Below are 16643 nucleotides of genomic sequence, written 5' to 3'. Positions count from 1 at the left end.
GTTTCCAAGTCGAGTCGTCATGTTCAAGTTTCTCTAGTTGAGTCGCCATTTGAACCGGATTGCAACACACTTAGCGGTAACAATAACAACCAAATCAACATTTTTTACGATTAATAATGATTAATAAAATAATATTAAACAACACTCAATTAAGTTAATTATCCCCCATATTTTGTGAAGTTTCGAAACTTCGTTTAATCATTTGAATATGACACCTAATTTTAGCAATGAATTATTTTACATTATGATTTTATTCAGGACAATAAGTAGTACACAGTATGATTTGCCTCATAATGCTGACAGTATATACACCACGATCTTAAATTATACCAATAGTGGCAATAAAAGAGCCAATGATTTCTTTTGTTTTTGTTCTTGTTTACAAGCAAAGAAATGATCCATCATTTAGGTAACTGATAACATCGACTTGTGGTTTCTCTTTGATTTATTTTCCTAAGATGGAGGTTCTTGTAGTTTGAAACCTTAAAAATAACAAAATATTAAGGTTTCAAATTTTAAAATTATTAAATATTATATTTACAAATAATTCCAGAAACATATTCATTAAAATTAGGGTGAGTTTGGATGGACGGAGCGTTTAGCTTACTTTTTACACTAACCGTCACAACTATTTTTACACTAATCGCAAGTAAACATACTGCTCATCTAAACCTACATTTAGAATTCTTTGTTATATTGGAAAATATGAGAAATACAATTAGGAATATTACCAAAAAACAGAGCAGTTAGCACTTAATAAGACTACCCGAGCTAGAAGTGGGCTACATAGGCGCCCATTGTAAGGGCGACTAGGGTAGAATTGGACTACCATTGTGTAGCCCTAGCGAGTATACAGAAAATGCGAGACCATTGTTTATTGTGGTTTTTCAGTGGAGCATAGGGTGTTAATGGGGAATTTAGAGGTGAATGAGGTATGATGATAGTGTAAGCTTTGTCAGGGAACGGGCCGGGTGGACGCAAATGGTAGCAAAGAGAAGATAGGGTCCGCCATTACTTGGACTCTATTCTTGGAAAGTTTGATGGAAAGGACTCTGCTTCCTTATTTCTCTCCATATTATTCTCTTTTGAATTTTTTGATTGAGCTGGTAATTCTATTTGGAGGATTGGGAATTGTTGGGCTATGAAATCGTTCGCTTCAGTTTATCAAACTATTTCTTTAGAAGGCTCATTGTTCTGAACATGGTCTTCCTCATTGTGTGATGTGAGGTTTGGTAATTATTCGTCACCAAGTGCTTTTGTTATTTCTTAAGAAATCTTTGTCGTAGAACATATTTTAGTTTAGAAGATGGCGAAAGAGATTAATAATTGATTTGAGTCATCTCTCGTTCGACGACATTTTTGAAAGAAAAGAGTTGAGGGGAGCAGAGCAGATAGATGGGTAGTTGGCTTTTTTATAGCAGATAGATGGGTAGTTGGGTCTTTTTATAAAACTAACCTAAAAAATTTAATTAATTACGTAAATAATTTATTTTTTTTGATAAAATACATAAATTAGTTAAAATTTACGGTGAAAGTTGATGGAGTCAAAGTGATTGACGCCACCAACATGCTACATCAACAATCAAGATAAAAAAATAATTTTTTTGGTGAATTCATGTAGAATAGTGTCATTTATATAAATATCAGAAAAATATTATAATTTTTAAAAAAATAGGGGGGCTTTAAATAAATTTTCTTTTTTTGGTGGAGCCAAATAATTTAGCGCCACCAGTACCAACGTCTCTACCAGCTTTTTGTCCTTTTTTTGTTCTTTTTAAAAATATTTTTTATTATTTGTTTATAATATTTTAAATGTATATTTTTTAGTGGATTCATTCTAAATGGTTATTTGTTCATTTAAACTTTTTAAAATTTTTTTATATATTTAAAATTTTAAAAAATATTTTATTTGATGGAGTCATTCTTTTTGGCGTAACCAAATTGATATATATAAGCCTTAATGACACATCAATCTGAGTTGAAGGGAAAAAAAATAGTTATACTTTGTTAGAGGATGAAAGAGAGAGATATGAGAAGCATTTTTTTTAATGTATTTGTTTTTTTTTTTATATTTGAATGTATGTTTTGTTTAACGATAATCCGGCGGAGCTCTGACACCGATAAATTTAATGGTTATTTTCATATGCCAATTATTTCTTTGGTAACAGGTTCAAATTGGTTATGCAACTAACAGGTGAATTATTTGAAATTCCTTAGGTTAATGGGATGTTCGAAGGTTATAAGAAATCCCAAATCAAACTGCATGAGTGAGACCATCAATATCGACAGCATTCAAGCTACAATTTAATAACACTAAAAAATTTGTTTTTGTTGCGGTTTAAATGAATTGGTGGCGCCATTTAAAATGGCTCCCCCAAAAAATATACATTAAAAATATTATAAACAAATAAAAAAAAAGGATAAAAATCTGGCAAAGACATTGGAAACTGGTGGCGCAAAATTATTTGACTCTACTAGAAAAAGAAAAATTTGCTTAAAGCCCCCTATTTTTTCAGAAATCATAATATTTTCCTGATATTTATATAGGGGGCACCATTTTACATGGCTCTACCAAAAAATTGATTTTTTTATCACGTGGCTAACGTAGCATGTTGGTGGCGCTAAACACTTTGGCTCCACCAACTTTCACTGTAAATTTTAGATCATTTACGTATTTTATCAAAAAAATTATTTACGTATTAATTGAAATTTTAAATTTAATTTTATAAAAAAAAAACATCGTAGTTGAGAAGAAAAAGATATGATGATAAGGGTTTTCAACAATGGATAGTACACGGAACATGAGTTCATTTGCACGGCCTAGTCTTCGCATATGTTCCTAATAAAGTTCAGGTCTAGAGAAGATAGAAAAAAGATAGTAGAGTAGGGTCCCTGGTTTTTCGATAAGCTCCTATTTCCTATGTAAGATTATGTGCTAGACTCTAGCCCATCGGCTTATGAATTTTCATTGGTTTAGTTTTGGGTATGCATATATAATCACCCGTTGGGTTGGATGAATCAAGCTACTGGGCAGAAGGCTAGTGGCTTACAAGGGTTCTTTTAGTCAAATATGAGTGACTTTCCAATTTCTGTTATGATTATAGGCTTATCTATCACATATTCAAAGCTTGAACGAATGATGTAGATACTGAGGAAAAGGGAAAGAGAAGGCTTCCGTATGGTGAACGACTACAAGTTCAACTTTTGTAGAATGCAAGTCTGACATGAGGTGTCAATTTTGAAAAGGGTATGGAGATGGTAAGAATCATGGAGTTATGACCATCGGCGAGTTAAGAACTTCCTCATATGGATCAGACTAATAATTCTCATAATGATATGACGGTTTGTCATGGCAACAAATTATTGATGGATCAAAATTGAGTACAAAGACTATGACTCTAGAAGCTACACATGAGCTCAAGGAAGGAAATTAATCGTCTTCTTTAAATGGGTCAATTTGGGTGAATTTTACGTTATATCACAACTTGCCACTAGTGTTTGAGACTAGAACTTTAGTCTAGTAAATCATGAGGCTTTAGTCAATTCTTTTACTTTAAATTTACTTAGTTAATTTTACGCACATCAAGTGTTTGAGTAAATACTCTCAAAGTGTTTGATTATTTTGAATAAATTACACTAAATGATAACACCTCTATTTATAATTGAACTCTCCCAAATCTAACGGTACAATTTAAATTACATCAAGGATCGAGATTAAAAACTATCTACAAGATGAGAATCCTAAAAGATTTAAATACTATACAATCTTATCCCTCAAGATTTACAATATTCACCTTCATAACTTTGTTTTATTGGGATATTTTACTGGGCTATTAAAACTTCAAGTAGATGGGATTCTTCATGTGTTCCATGAATCGGGCCACATTTAATCAATTAACCTCCATAAGAGGTTCTGTATGCAATGGTCACACAATTTGATCTGTAGCCCGTAATACTGGTGTCGAGTTGAAGTAGAAAGTTACCCTTAAGTTTAAAAGGGATGCTAAGGGAAGATCTAAACCGTTGGGAAAGGTTCAAAAAACCCAGTGTACTAACTTCTACAAATGATGAGGAAATGGAAATAGTGTCAATTACTATGAAGAGGCATTTAGAGGCTTTAACATCCATCGAGATATCGAAGGAGGTTATTAACCAGCCCTATGATTTCATTGGGGATGATTTGGAACCACTGAAAACATTAATCTTGGGCTTAAAAGTTACCCTGCAACATGGGTATGGATACCTACAAGGAAGATATTGAAGCTTCCCTTAAAATTAGCCATTAGATAACCATTGGAAAACTATGGTACAAATACATAACTACACGAGGCAGGTATCATACCTTGCCCTCATGAAGAGTTTTTTGCTACCAACTTGTAATGTATTGATACCTAGACCCTTAGTATCAATACTTGGCTACTAAAATGCTTTAAAAATATTTTTAAAATTTAAAAACACTTTAGTGTTAACTTAAAAACATTTTGTACATTATAAATCACATATAGAACATGTTGAGCTTTTTGCAAGTTTTGAGAATGTCTAAATGACTTAGTGATAAAATTTATCTTAAATAATGAATTTCAACAATACACTCCTACAAAGATGTTTAGAGAAAGGAGTCATATAAAGCAACCATTTGGATTTGAACATACCTCCTTGTCAACATATGTTTGTAAGCTTAACAAGGTGATCTATGGCCTCGCATGGGCTTAACGAGCCTGGTATGGGTTCTCTGTTTATTTTGTTATTGGTAGTAACATAAATAGCATTCATCATATTATCTGTAGTTTTTGTAGTAGATTCTCTCTTAAAAGTCATCGGTGAACTTAATTGGTTTGTAGGTGTTGAGGTGATTCCATACACAAGAGGTCTTTACCTATCTCAACACAAATATATTTTCTGAATTTCTGCACGAGGTCAATATGCACTATAGAAAAGGTGTACATACTCCTTTGAGTTCTATTCCAGCTTAAGCTTTGAGTGTCCATCCTAATGATCCTACTGTTGATGGATCTTACCATCGAAAGATTATCAGAAAACTTCAATATTTGGCTTTCACACAACCTATCATTGCCTTATCTGTCAAGAAACTTTGAATGTATCAAACTGACGTAGAAGATTTGGCTTAAAATCACATAGAAAAAAAAATTGAATCTAGAAAAAACTTGGTAATGCCCTAATTATAAAAAAATAATAATAAACAAAAATATCTACTACTTTCTTTTTCAGGGTATAAAACCAAAATGAAGAACAAACTTCAAGCTCTCACTTCACGAAAAGCAAAATGATGTAATTTAACGACTCTCTTCCTAGTTCCTACCACTCTGCAAGGTTAAAAAAAAAAAAAAAAAAAGAGCCTATGTGCCCATATCAGAATATATACATTTGCAGGGCCATTTACCAATTTTCTGTTGTGATGGGAGATGGAGATGAACTAGTCTGATTGCATCTTCTTCTGGGACAATCTTCTTCTTGTGTCCATGATAGCTTCATGTCTTTTCTTGGATATATCTTTCATTGCCTCCTGATACTGCAGCTCAATCATTTCCAGCTCCATTCTTAACTCCTCATCTTCATCTTCATCACAAGGAGATGAAGATACTGGATTCATAAGCTTAGTCTGACCGTCAACCGATAATTCTGCTCCAGTTACACATCCATCACTGCCCACAGGCCCTAATTCAGCAGACATTATAGATGGAACGGAGCTAAGTTTATCGTTCAAATCATTAGAGTTTGCAGAACCTAATGACATCTCGGAACCAGAATTTTCTGCCATCATATTGGCGTGAGATATTTTTCCATTATATTTCACATAACAAGAACCTGGCCTTGTTGATTCGTCAGATGCTCCTAAAGTGATGGCATCATGGTCTTGCAGAGAGCACAGATTATCTCTTGAAGACTGTTTTCTAGGAGGAGGAACCAGATGATCAATGGGGACACAAGGTTTCCAAGTGGGGATGAGATTCAGTAACAACAGATCAATCAATTCTGCTATGAACGCATCATTTTGATCAGATAATTCCAGTTGCTCTACCATTTCGCTTGAAACTGAGAGGGCAGTATCACTATCAAGGAAGAAAAGAAAATGAATATTTCTCACACGTCCTGCATATAAGAAACAAAGCAAAATGTATTTAATGTACGAGTTTAGAGATAGTATGCGAGAGTGGAGATGATTAGATTATTCTTTACCATTCTTATCAGCTATTCGAAGTATTAACGATACAGAGTTTTCATCATTTGCCTCTCCTTTTAACAAGAAAATGTTGCCTTTGTTTGACCTTCGGACCTCAATGCCCATGGAATTATCGAGAAATTTGATAACAGGCAGCTCACTATCACTGTTAAGATCCGCAGAGGATGGTCTATTCTTTGTAGAAGCAGGTACTTCTGACATGAGGCAGCGATCTCCAAAAGCTCCCATTTTGGGCATAACAATATCAGGGAGTGACAAAGGATGATTCTTTGCTGATGCATTTGCCTGAAGAAAGGGGTCCATTAAAAGCTCCTTCGCTGATAATCTTTGAGGCACCGGAACTAAACACTTCTCAATAAATAGTTTCATCTCTTGATCCTTAACCTTAGAAAGGGCAGCAGGCTTTATTCCCTACAAAGTTGGAAGCACTAAGTATTTGGAAATGCAGGGTTGACTGGTATTTACAAGGTAAAGTAAACAAAGAACTTACAGATGAAACCTTTTTATAGATCTGAGCTGAGTTTCTACACTCACTGTAAGGATATTCAAAAGTCACCATCTCCAGCATGCACATTCCAAAGGAATAAATATCAACCAACTCATTGTAACTCTCGTCATACAGCTCAGGCGCCATAAACTCAGGGGTTCCTATCCCATAAAAAGAGTCAGGGATTCTTTTACATGTGCAAACTCTAGAAAATGTGGATACCATAAAATGAACTTACAGAAGTAAAGAAATTGAGGCAAATTGAAAATATACCTATAACACTTTTAGCATTAGATTGCTCCAAAACAGTAGCCAACCCAAGGTCACCAATTTTAACTTCACCTTGGTTGCCATTGATGAATATGTTATCACACTTCAAATCTCTATGTATAATTGGCGGTTCATGACTATGCAGGTATATTAAACCAGCTAAAACCTGTCTTGCCCAACTCTTCACTGCTTTCATATCAACCTTCTTGTGTTTCTTACGATACCTAAATCACATATCACACATGCTCACCACAAGGTTAATTTCATCATAAAACAAATGGTGGAACTTCAGTGGGGATATGACAAGAGTAAACTTACAGCCTGAGGCTTCCTGAGGTGAACAACTCAGTTATAATATTGACCGTCTTCTTTTTATCGTCAATCCAAGAATTGTAAAACCGCACAATATTACTATGTTTCAACGATTTCAAGAGTCGCACTTCAGAATACAGTCTCTCCAGGTCTTCTGGCTTCTGTAGGACCTCATCAATCCGAACTTGGCTCCATGCAACTTCAATGCCATTAGCTTCATCAAATGCCTTGTAACTGGTTGGTCATAAAATTAAGGAAAATGATACCAATAAAAGATAAATCCAACTGAAAAATGATCTGTTGTTTCTGCTTATAGCATTGTTTTATCACCAAATTCATTAAACAATACAAACAGGCATGCTTGTGAAAACAAGTAATAATAGCCTGAGTCCCATAGATTCAGGCAAAAGGATACACTGTCTTGAAGGCACCTTTCCCAAGCACTTCATTATACTGTTAGAAAATATATCAGTCAACAAGGTGAAACAATAGTGGCCAAGTGCAGAATATTTAGTTCAGTTATAAGAAAGAATGCAGGATAATTGAATAATTCAAATATAAAAAAAATTCAAATCTCGAAAACAGCAGAAAACCAAATGAATGAACTACAATAACCTAAGATTTCTAGTTGAAATGAATATTCACCTCCTCTTTTAAACAAAAAAACCAAGTAAGCTACAAAAACATTAATATCTCTCATTTTCAAATGCTCCCACAACAACAGGATAGAAGTTGATAAAAATTTAAAATAAACTGATCAAACAAATACTACTTACCCTTATGTATCGCGAAGTGGGATCGATCTCAAGAATATCAGGATCAGGGGGCTCTGCATGTGCACCACCATCTCCTACACTTCCTGCTCCTACCATATCTAAGTATAAAATTGCAAACCCTGAATAGCAAAAATCACCCCAAAGAAGAACAAAACGCAAATTCCAAATCAATAACTAGGATCACTTCAACATTACCAAAATTGATCTATCAGATTAAATCCTAGATTTATTTAGCTACCATTATATCCTGCAAAACTACATAAAAATTAACAAGCAGAGCTATGCATGAAATATAGTACACCAAAAGTTACAAAAAATTAAAAACTTGAATTCAACCCTGATTCCAGATCAGTTTAAACACAATGTCCGATTGGAATCTTCAAACAACAACCTCGAATGAAAGAAATAACTAAAATCTAAGAAGAAATTCTCAAGGTTCTTTTAGTTTGTAAATTTTGCTATACATGTGCTGCTCAAAAATTTAACAAAAAATTTAAAGCATACCCTCAATCCCCCAAAAAAAAAAAACCATAATTTAATACCCATTCTTACGTAATTGTTTTATATTAAAGTAAAATTATGTGTTTTGTTTTTCATGCACTATTTTACTTTTCGATAAAGGAACCAAAATAACCATATCAGAATTAAATAAATCATAAAAATTGGCTAACCCAATCGCCCAAAATTAAGCAAAAATTACATATAAATAATAAATTAAATTTCTAACTACCTGGGAAAAAAGAAAAAGAAAAAGAAGAGTTCAAATTTTGAGCTTTTTCTCCGCAATGCAAAACCAAAAAAGGAAGAAAAATTACGAGAGAGAGAAAAGAAACCTAACCCTAATGAAGGGAAATTGGGAGAAATTAAGAGACGGAAACAAAGATGTCTTTTTGATAGTTGAATTGAAAGCAATCTCTCAATTTTTATTTTTATTTTCTCTCTAAAAACCATCAGGAGCTTGCCAGCTCTAAAATAAAAGAAACTATCTCTATTTATACTTATCTATTATCGTTTATATTTTTCCTTTTCCTTTCTTTTAATAGCTTTCCTATTGTCACTCACCTGTGACAAAATTTGTCCCCCTTTTCTTTTTAGGATTAATATATTAGTCGGTACTTAAGTTTAGTTTCAATGTTCAATTTGGTACTAAAGTTAACATTAAAGTCAAACTTAGATATAAAATTGGGATAATAAAAAATAAAGTATCAAATTGAACATTAAAATCAAACTCAAATACTAAATAGTATATTAACTCTTTTCTTTTCAAGTGTTGAAGTAATGTTTTTAAAGATAAAAATTAATACAAGTGTTATAAAAATATGTTATGAAATAAATAATAAAAGAATAAAACAACAAAGAAATTAGGAGAGTAAAAGAACTATGATATGCTATTGATCAATCGAGATGTATACAATGTGTAATAGCCCAATTTCAGTGAAATCGGAATAGTAGTTTCGAGACAAAAAATTTGAGTCCAAAAAAAATGAAATTATTTAAATTTCATAAAATGATAGGTATTAGGATAGGAATATTGCATGAAAATTTTTATCGAAAAATTTTATCAATTATGTGTCTAATTGCAAAAAAGGCTAAATTGAATAAAATGTCAAAGTTGAATCCTAGAAGTTATAAGGATTAAATAGTTATAGAATTAAAAGTGAGAAGTCCTTATATGGAAATTAGACCATTGATGAAAAATATGTAGATGTTTTTATGAGTCATCCATGGAAAAATTGAAAAAGGTTAAGGACTAAATTGGAAATTGAATTAAATAAAGTATGATAAATGATTAAATAGAATTAAACTCATTTTATATCATCTTCTTCTTCATAAAATACATGGAAATCCTAGAAGAGAGAAAGGAAAATTCTCAAGCTTGATTTGGTATGTTTTATATCCCGTTTTTAGTGATTTTTATATTTTGGAGATCGGGAAAGCTTAATTTCTTTATTTGGGTGATTAAATTGAAAGAAAATCAAAGTTTATAAAATTACCCATGGATGAATATGATGTAAATTGAAAGTTTATGATAGGAAATGAAAGTTTATTAATAGAGAAATCACTTTTACAAAGTGATTTTTAGTGAAAGCATGTGTAGGGACTAAATTGCAAAATAGTGAAATTCTTGGAAAAATTATGAAATTTATGAAATACATGTGCTGTAAAAGTTATATTGAAATTTTTAGTAAGCTTGGAATAAGGAGTAAATTGCATGAATTTCAATTTCAGAGCCTAGGGGCGAAATTGGAATTAATTAAAAGTTTGGGGCAAAATAGTACTTTTGCCTAAAATGTGAAATGGGCTTGATTGAATGTAAAAATCATAGAATTGATGATTAAATTTATTTATATAGATCCGAAAGTGTCGAACAAAGGAAAAAAAGATTGAGGGAAAGAAAAAGTCTCGGATTAGTAAATATGATCAATTGTCAAGATAAGTTCGTATAACTAAATTAAGCATGTAAATGTATTGAATTGATTGTTGAATATTGTGTATTATGATTTGAAATTGGTATGTACATGTAATAAATCAATCTTGATTTGTGAGGTGTAAATGATGAAATATTACATGAATCCGTTTGAATATTGATTTCTGATTGGACAGGTGATTACGCGTGTATATGAGATCCTACATATGTTGCAGTATAGGTTGTTCCGAAAGGGATAATCTTTTGATTTCATTATAAAAAGGAATGTAACCCGAAAGGGTAATACTTGAAAAGGATTTGTGTACCCAAATGGTACAATTTGAAAAGGTTAAGTATACTTTGTGTATTCCATATGAAAAGAGGTATACTTTTTGTATACCACTTGAAAAGGAAAGGTACACTATATGTGTACACTTGAAAAGGTTATGTGCACTTTGTGTGTATAAATTGAAAAGGGTATGTACACTTCGTGTGTACCACTTGAAATGGGAGTGTACACCTCGGGTGTACTACTAGAAAAGGAAAGGTCCATCGAAAATTCAAAGATTCAACGGAAATGTATTAACAAATGAAATAAGAAGAAATGACATAATGAGCTCATCTATGCAAAATAATGTTTTTGTACTAACCAATTTGGTTGAATGATTGTGTATAGGCGATATTTGCTAGTTTGCTAAATTGATGGATAACTTGCCTTATGTGTGATTTACTTGTTATATATGAATGGTAAGTGTAGTTTGGTTATATGAACTTACTAAGCATTAATGCTTACTAGGTTTATATTTTTCTTGTTTTATAGTGCTCAAAGCTCGTGAAGGTTGGAATTGGGTCGGAGCTATCATCACACTATCAATCCCTTCATTTTGGTAAAAATGATAAATCTATTTTGTTATAATGGCATGTATAAGCTTTTGAGGCCAAATGATGAAGTAATATGTTTGTTTACAACCTAGCCATTGGAATGGCTAGTAATATGTATTTTGAGGTAATATGGTATGTTCATGTTCAATAAAATACAAATCACCTTTCATAAAACATGATTTACAAACTAATGTAAAGGTAAGCTTTAAGGTATGTTTAAAAGTTGGAAATGTTTGATTGAATGATGGAAATTGGTTAAATTGGTTGGTATATACTTGTAAGTTTTCATGCAGGAAAATGGTTAAGTTTGGGTGAGAAATAGGGCTAGGAAATGGCCTTATTTTGTCCACACGGGTAAGACACACGGGCGTGTGTCTAGGCCGTGTGTGACACATGGACAGCCCACGGGCGTGTGAAATGACCGTGTGTCCCCTGTATCCTTAAATATGAAGTCAGGATAGTACACGGGCAAAAGACACGGCCGTGTGTCTTGGCCATGTGAAGAACACAGGTTTCAAGCATGGTCGTGTGTCAAAATCATGTGAAAATGGCTTAAAAATGGTGAAAAATCAGTGTACCACACGACCTAGCCACATGGGCATGTGCCCAGGTTGTGTGCCCCTTTGATGCTTAAGAAATTGCAAGTCAGAATTCCACACGAGCTGGCCATACGGCCATGGGATCCCCACGGGCTGGCTACACGGCCATGTCCCAAGCCACACGGGCGTGTGCCCCTATCTTTAAAGATAAATTTCCAAAGTTGCCAGTATAGTTCCAAACCATTTCTAAAGCATGTATTGGGACCCGTATGCCCATATTAGGGACTTTTTGATGAAATTTGAAAAGTTTTGATTTGAAATGCAAATTTATGACTTGGTTTTGTACAAATGCTAATGTATAAGTTCGGTAATGCCTCGTAACTCTATTTCGGTGACGGATACGGGTTAGGGGTGTTACACAATGTTTCTCCAAAGTTTATATTTATAGATATTAGACGAATAAATAAGATAAAACTCTACTTCTGATTAATATTAGAGTCCTCAAGCATATCAAACTTATCTTGATTTTGCCGGACATTCACTTAATAATAAAAATTTTATAGCACTCTCTCTTAGATGTCTATTGGTAGATAATATGTCTAGGGAAGGAAAAGAGTATACATATCTATAATATGCATAATATGTTGTCTTATTAAAAACCTTACCAAGAAAACCCAGTGAAACTAAAACATTGGTTAAGGGAAAAAGAGTATAGCGTGTATTTACTCTTATTACAACATCACATAATATCGCATATTCTATGTATTCTAATCTTGAATACAAGCTTTTCAAATGATCATTTGAATGAATTTGATAAACATTTATATCATCAATATTCTGAATGTCTTGAGTGAGGAAATTTTTGGGAAATATATTTTGATCTTTTAAGAGTTCCAACAATAATCATAACAAAATTTTAATAATGATCCTTCTATAAAAATACATATAGGTATTTTGGATTATTTTATAATCTTCCTTCAACTACTATTCACTACGTCAAATTTACCACATATGTTCAAATTATTTAAATTCATATAAATGCTTAGATGAATATATTGAACAATTTTCTTGGAATTTTTATATGCTTCTAGCATTCTAAATTCTTCAATAATTTTAATATAAACTTCATCAGTATAGTGATTCATACAAAATGTTGTAACAACAATTAAGACGTTTGTCAAATCTTTCATGAACTGTCAGACTAATAAGATATCTCAAAGTTATTGCATCCAACACAAAAGAATATTATATTTTTTACAATCAATGTCAAGACTTAAAAAAAACTTCATGTTTCTTATTCTGTTTTTGCAAAACTACTCATTTGTACTCCACCAAGTTTATACCTTTAGATGTTTAGACTACTAGTCTAGAAATTTTATGTTGGGATTGACCTATATAAATAACGAGATAATAAAAATTGAGAAGAACAAACATAAATATTTTACGTGGAAAACCCTCAAAAAGGGAAAAACCACATGTAAAAAAAGCTTCAACTTTTCACTAAATTAGTAACTAAACGAGAGTACAATATGAAAAAAATTAACCTAAATGTACTACACGTACATTACCCAAAACTCCGAATACAAAGCTCAAAATCCCAAAGATCAAACCAGCAGATAAAACTTAAATCTCATAGGACACTCACAAAAAGGGTATAAATTACTCTTTATAATTACCACGAAACTCTCATTAAAACTCATATGCTGCTATATCTTATTGCCTCCAAAGAAAAGTCCATTTTTTTATTGGGATCTCAAAATAAGGATACAATGTCCCTTTAAATAGGCTAAGATTAGAGTTCTAATCATACTAAAATATCTCTGGAATAATCAAAATTTAACTGGAAAAAAAATAGTAGAGTTTAACTGGTAGAAGAATGTGAGGCATAGCCCACACTAAACGAACTTAATTCTACTTAAATTGTATCTTTTCATTTTGACCAATCTATTTCATGTATATAATTCTCAAAAAATTTCTTCAAAATCCTCATTTTCTTTCATTATCTCAATAATAAAATTGCATGTAAAACTGTTGTTAACAAATTTCTATTTTTACAATTTCATGTTTTCTCATATTAACACAACTTATCGAGATCTCTTTATTTTTACTATTTCCATCTTCAATTTTAAGTATCTAAATCTCTTCTGGAGTTTTAATAAATAATTATGTTTTTGGCCTCTTCAAGAGTATTGCCTCCATTTTATGACAATCTAGATTTATTCTTTTCTTTTAAAAGAATTTTCATCTTTGGAATCAATCGAACTACCATACTTTAGGCATGCATTACCTTCAATTAGGCTAGCAAGTTGTCCTACTCGAACTTCAATTCAAATCAAAACATTAACTAGTATATAACACTTGGTTATTTTCATCAAGTCAGTAAATGCATTTGGTAGTTAAGTTGTAATAAAGTGGATTAACTTCTTGAACTTTTGGTTCAAATTACTTTCTGTGAGGATCTAAATAATGATAATTCATTCTAAGTAATTTATTTTTATCTGGCTATTATTTCTCTCCCCCTAATGTTGGGAAAATTATCAAATCAAATAGTAATCACAAATCATGTTATAATTGAATTTTCAATTTATTTAACACATTTAATAATACAAGGAGATTAATAACTAATGTATATTCTTAGCTTTCTTTGAATACCCATAGCACCAAACGGTCTCAACTTGTCACACAGTTTGGCTATACGGTTGTATGACCCCTATTTTTTTGTTTTTACTGTACTTTTCTATTTTATTTCAAATTAATCCCTTCTTGTTTCTAAATTGATTTTGAAGCTTTGTAGGCTCGTTTTAAACCTCGTTTCTATATAAATGATATGGTTATTGATTGAATATCTATTAATGATTGTTTTGAAATAAACCTCGAATTGAATTAACATATTTAAACAACGAACATTTAATAAAAAACATTTACTCAAATATAAAGCAACATGGTATTAATATATTAAACCAAAACGCATTCATATTAAATAATAAAATAATATTTGACTTTTTTAAATATTATTAGAACATTAGAAAATCATTTGAAAATAAACATATTACAAATGTTCATTAATAAACTTTATAAACCTCTCAATATTTAATAATTTATCTTAATAATTCAATCAAATTTAAAAAATAATCACAATTATGCCTCAATAAAAATATGTCAAGCTCCTTAACAATTTAAATTTGATCGAGAAAATCTAAGATCAAGAACCAAAATTAATGCTGAGATCAATTTTTCACCATATTCGGAAAGATAAAAATAAAATAAGGTAATCAAATCAATTATAATTAATCATGAATTAAAAATTGAAATTAATCTAGACATAAAATATTAAAAAGAAACTGTTGGACAAACATGTTAGCGAACAAAATACTCAAATATAAATAAACACTTATATAAAAAATAGAATAATTTATATTTAATTTATCAAATACGAAAAATAATCAAAAGTAAAATCGAATAAAAGTTTAAATCAGAAAGAAGAATAAGAATTTTGCAAAACGTTAAGGCTTGTGAAACACAGTTTCCTTAAGACAGATTCGGCCGCTCTTATGTTACTTGGAGAATGGTTGGTCGAATGTCTCCCAAGATACAACAGCACAAAGATCAAAGCAGCAGCACCTTTATAGCGATCAACGAACAAACAATGCATTTTTCTATTACCAGAATGTTTGAAAAATACGAAGAGGAAAAGAAAGAATTTTGAGAGCAACAGAATTTCGGTATAAGAAAAACATTAGTGTGTCAAACCCTTGAGAAATTATAGCCTTTTATAGGCATAGAGAATGTTGGATTTTTGGAAAATTTCCACAAAATCTGCCATTAAGGAGCCAATCAATTAATTTGATTAAAAATTTAATCATATTGATTGGAATCAAATCAATAAGACAAGTGTCTTATATAACTAGATTCTGTCTGAGGAAAAATAATTTCATGTTGGGCTAAAAACTTATCCATATGCCCAACTGGTTTAAACATTTACGTCACCCGCATCGTGAAAATGCACCTTAATCCTGTTGAGTTTGGACCTACAACCCCTTTACGTGCGAGGTAGGGTTTCAAAGTTAATCATTCAACTATTTTTTAAGAGGGTTCACATATATAAACACATCTCACACTAAGTATTTAACCAATGTGGGATCTAAGTCTTTATTTTTCCTCAACAATATTTTCAAGTAGCTTACTTTGAGCATCAATTTCTCATTCATCACTCAACCATTTTGAACATATGATATACCGTTGTAAAGGTCTCATGGAGTAGAATATGAAACCATAATTTTATAATTCAATTCTCCACCTTTACCTATTAAGAATATGCCTCAAAACTTTCATAAAATATAATTTTTTCTAACAGAAACTTTTATAAATCTCACATATTATATCTAAGATTTTGAAAATAAATCTAATATTCTGTCCTTGAATGAATAAATATGATCAAATGCGAATAAGTAAGCTTTTATAAATTTCTTGGCGTATAAAAAATAAAAACTTTAATAGAGTAGATAGGTGGTTAAAGTTGTGGGAATCAAGGGAATGCACGTTCTAATCCTACTAGCAAAGTTGGTTTTTTTTTCCTGTCAAACAATTTTATAGCTCTTTTGTCAGTGGTTGGGGTTTACTTTCAAGAATCTTGTGTTCAATCCGTGGTGAAGGTTAATTTGGTAGATTTTTTTATTATTCTTTTGCCTATTACCCATTAAAAATAAAGAAAAGAAGGGATAAAAGAAATTGAGTAAGAATAGAGAATTATCTATAAATAAAGTAAATT

General features: G+C 31.5%; 1 protein-coding gene across 1 annotated transcript; it reads right to left on the bottom strand.

Moving 5' to 3' along the window:
- Positions 1 to 5091: 5091 nt before the first annotated feature.
- On the bottom strand, positions 5092 to 9053 carry LOC108457974 (probable serine/threonine-protein kinase WNK7). The gene is made up of 8 exons (XM_017757195.2): positions 8886 to 9053; positions 8048 to 8166; positions 7687 to 7724; positions 7278 to 7505; positions 6963 to 7183; positions 6693 to 6850; positions 6199 to 6613; positions 5092 to 6111 (listed from the first exon to the last, which is right to left on the bottom strand). Exons 2-8 carry the CDS (start codon positions 8141 to 8143, stop codon positions 5435 to 5437), a joined length of 1833 nt encoding a protein of 610 aa, XP_017612684.1. The 5' UTR covers positions 8144 to 8166; positions 8886 to 9053; the 3' UTR covers positions 5092 to 5434.
- Between the last annotated feature and the right edge of the window lie 7590 nt (positions 9054 to 16643).

The sequence above is a fragment of the Gossypium arboreum genome, chromosome 4 (assembly GCF_025698485.1).
Source record: "Gossypium arboreum isolate Shixiya-1 chromosome 4, ASM2569848v2, whole genome shotgun sequence".
In the NCBI taxonomy this organism is placed as follows: domain Eukaryota; kingdom Viridiplantae; phylum Streptophyta; class Magnoliopsida; order Malvales; family Malvaceae; genus Gossypium; species Gossypium arboreum.
The sequence above is the reverse complement of the archived record's forward strand: the minus strand, read 5'-3'. Positions and strand labels throughout refer to the sequence as shown.

Bases quoted from the DNA above. Each gene is read 5' to 3' on its own strand.
- LOC108457974 (XM_017757195.2), bottom strand. From the start codon at position 8,143: ATGGTAGGAGCAGGAAGTGTAGGAGATGGTGGTGCACATGCAGAGCCC. The intron at 7,506-7,686 runs GTATCCTTTTGC...ATGACCAACCAG, and splicing joins AAAGGTGCCTTCAAGACAGT to TTACAAGGCATTTGATGAAG. The intron at 6,112-6,198 runs GTAAAGAATAAT...TCTTATATGCAG, and splicing joins TCGAATAGCTGATAAGAATG to GACGTGTGAGAAATATTCAT.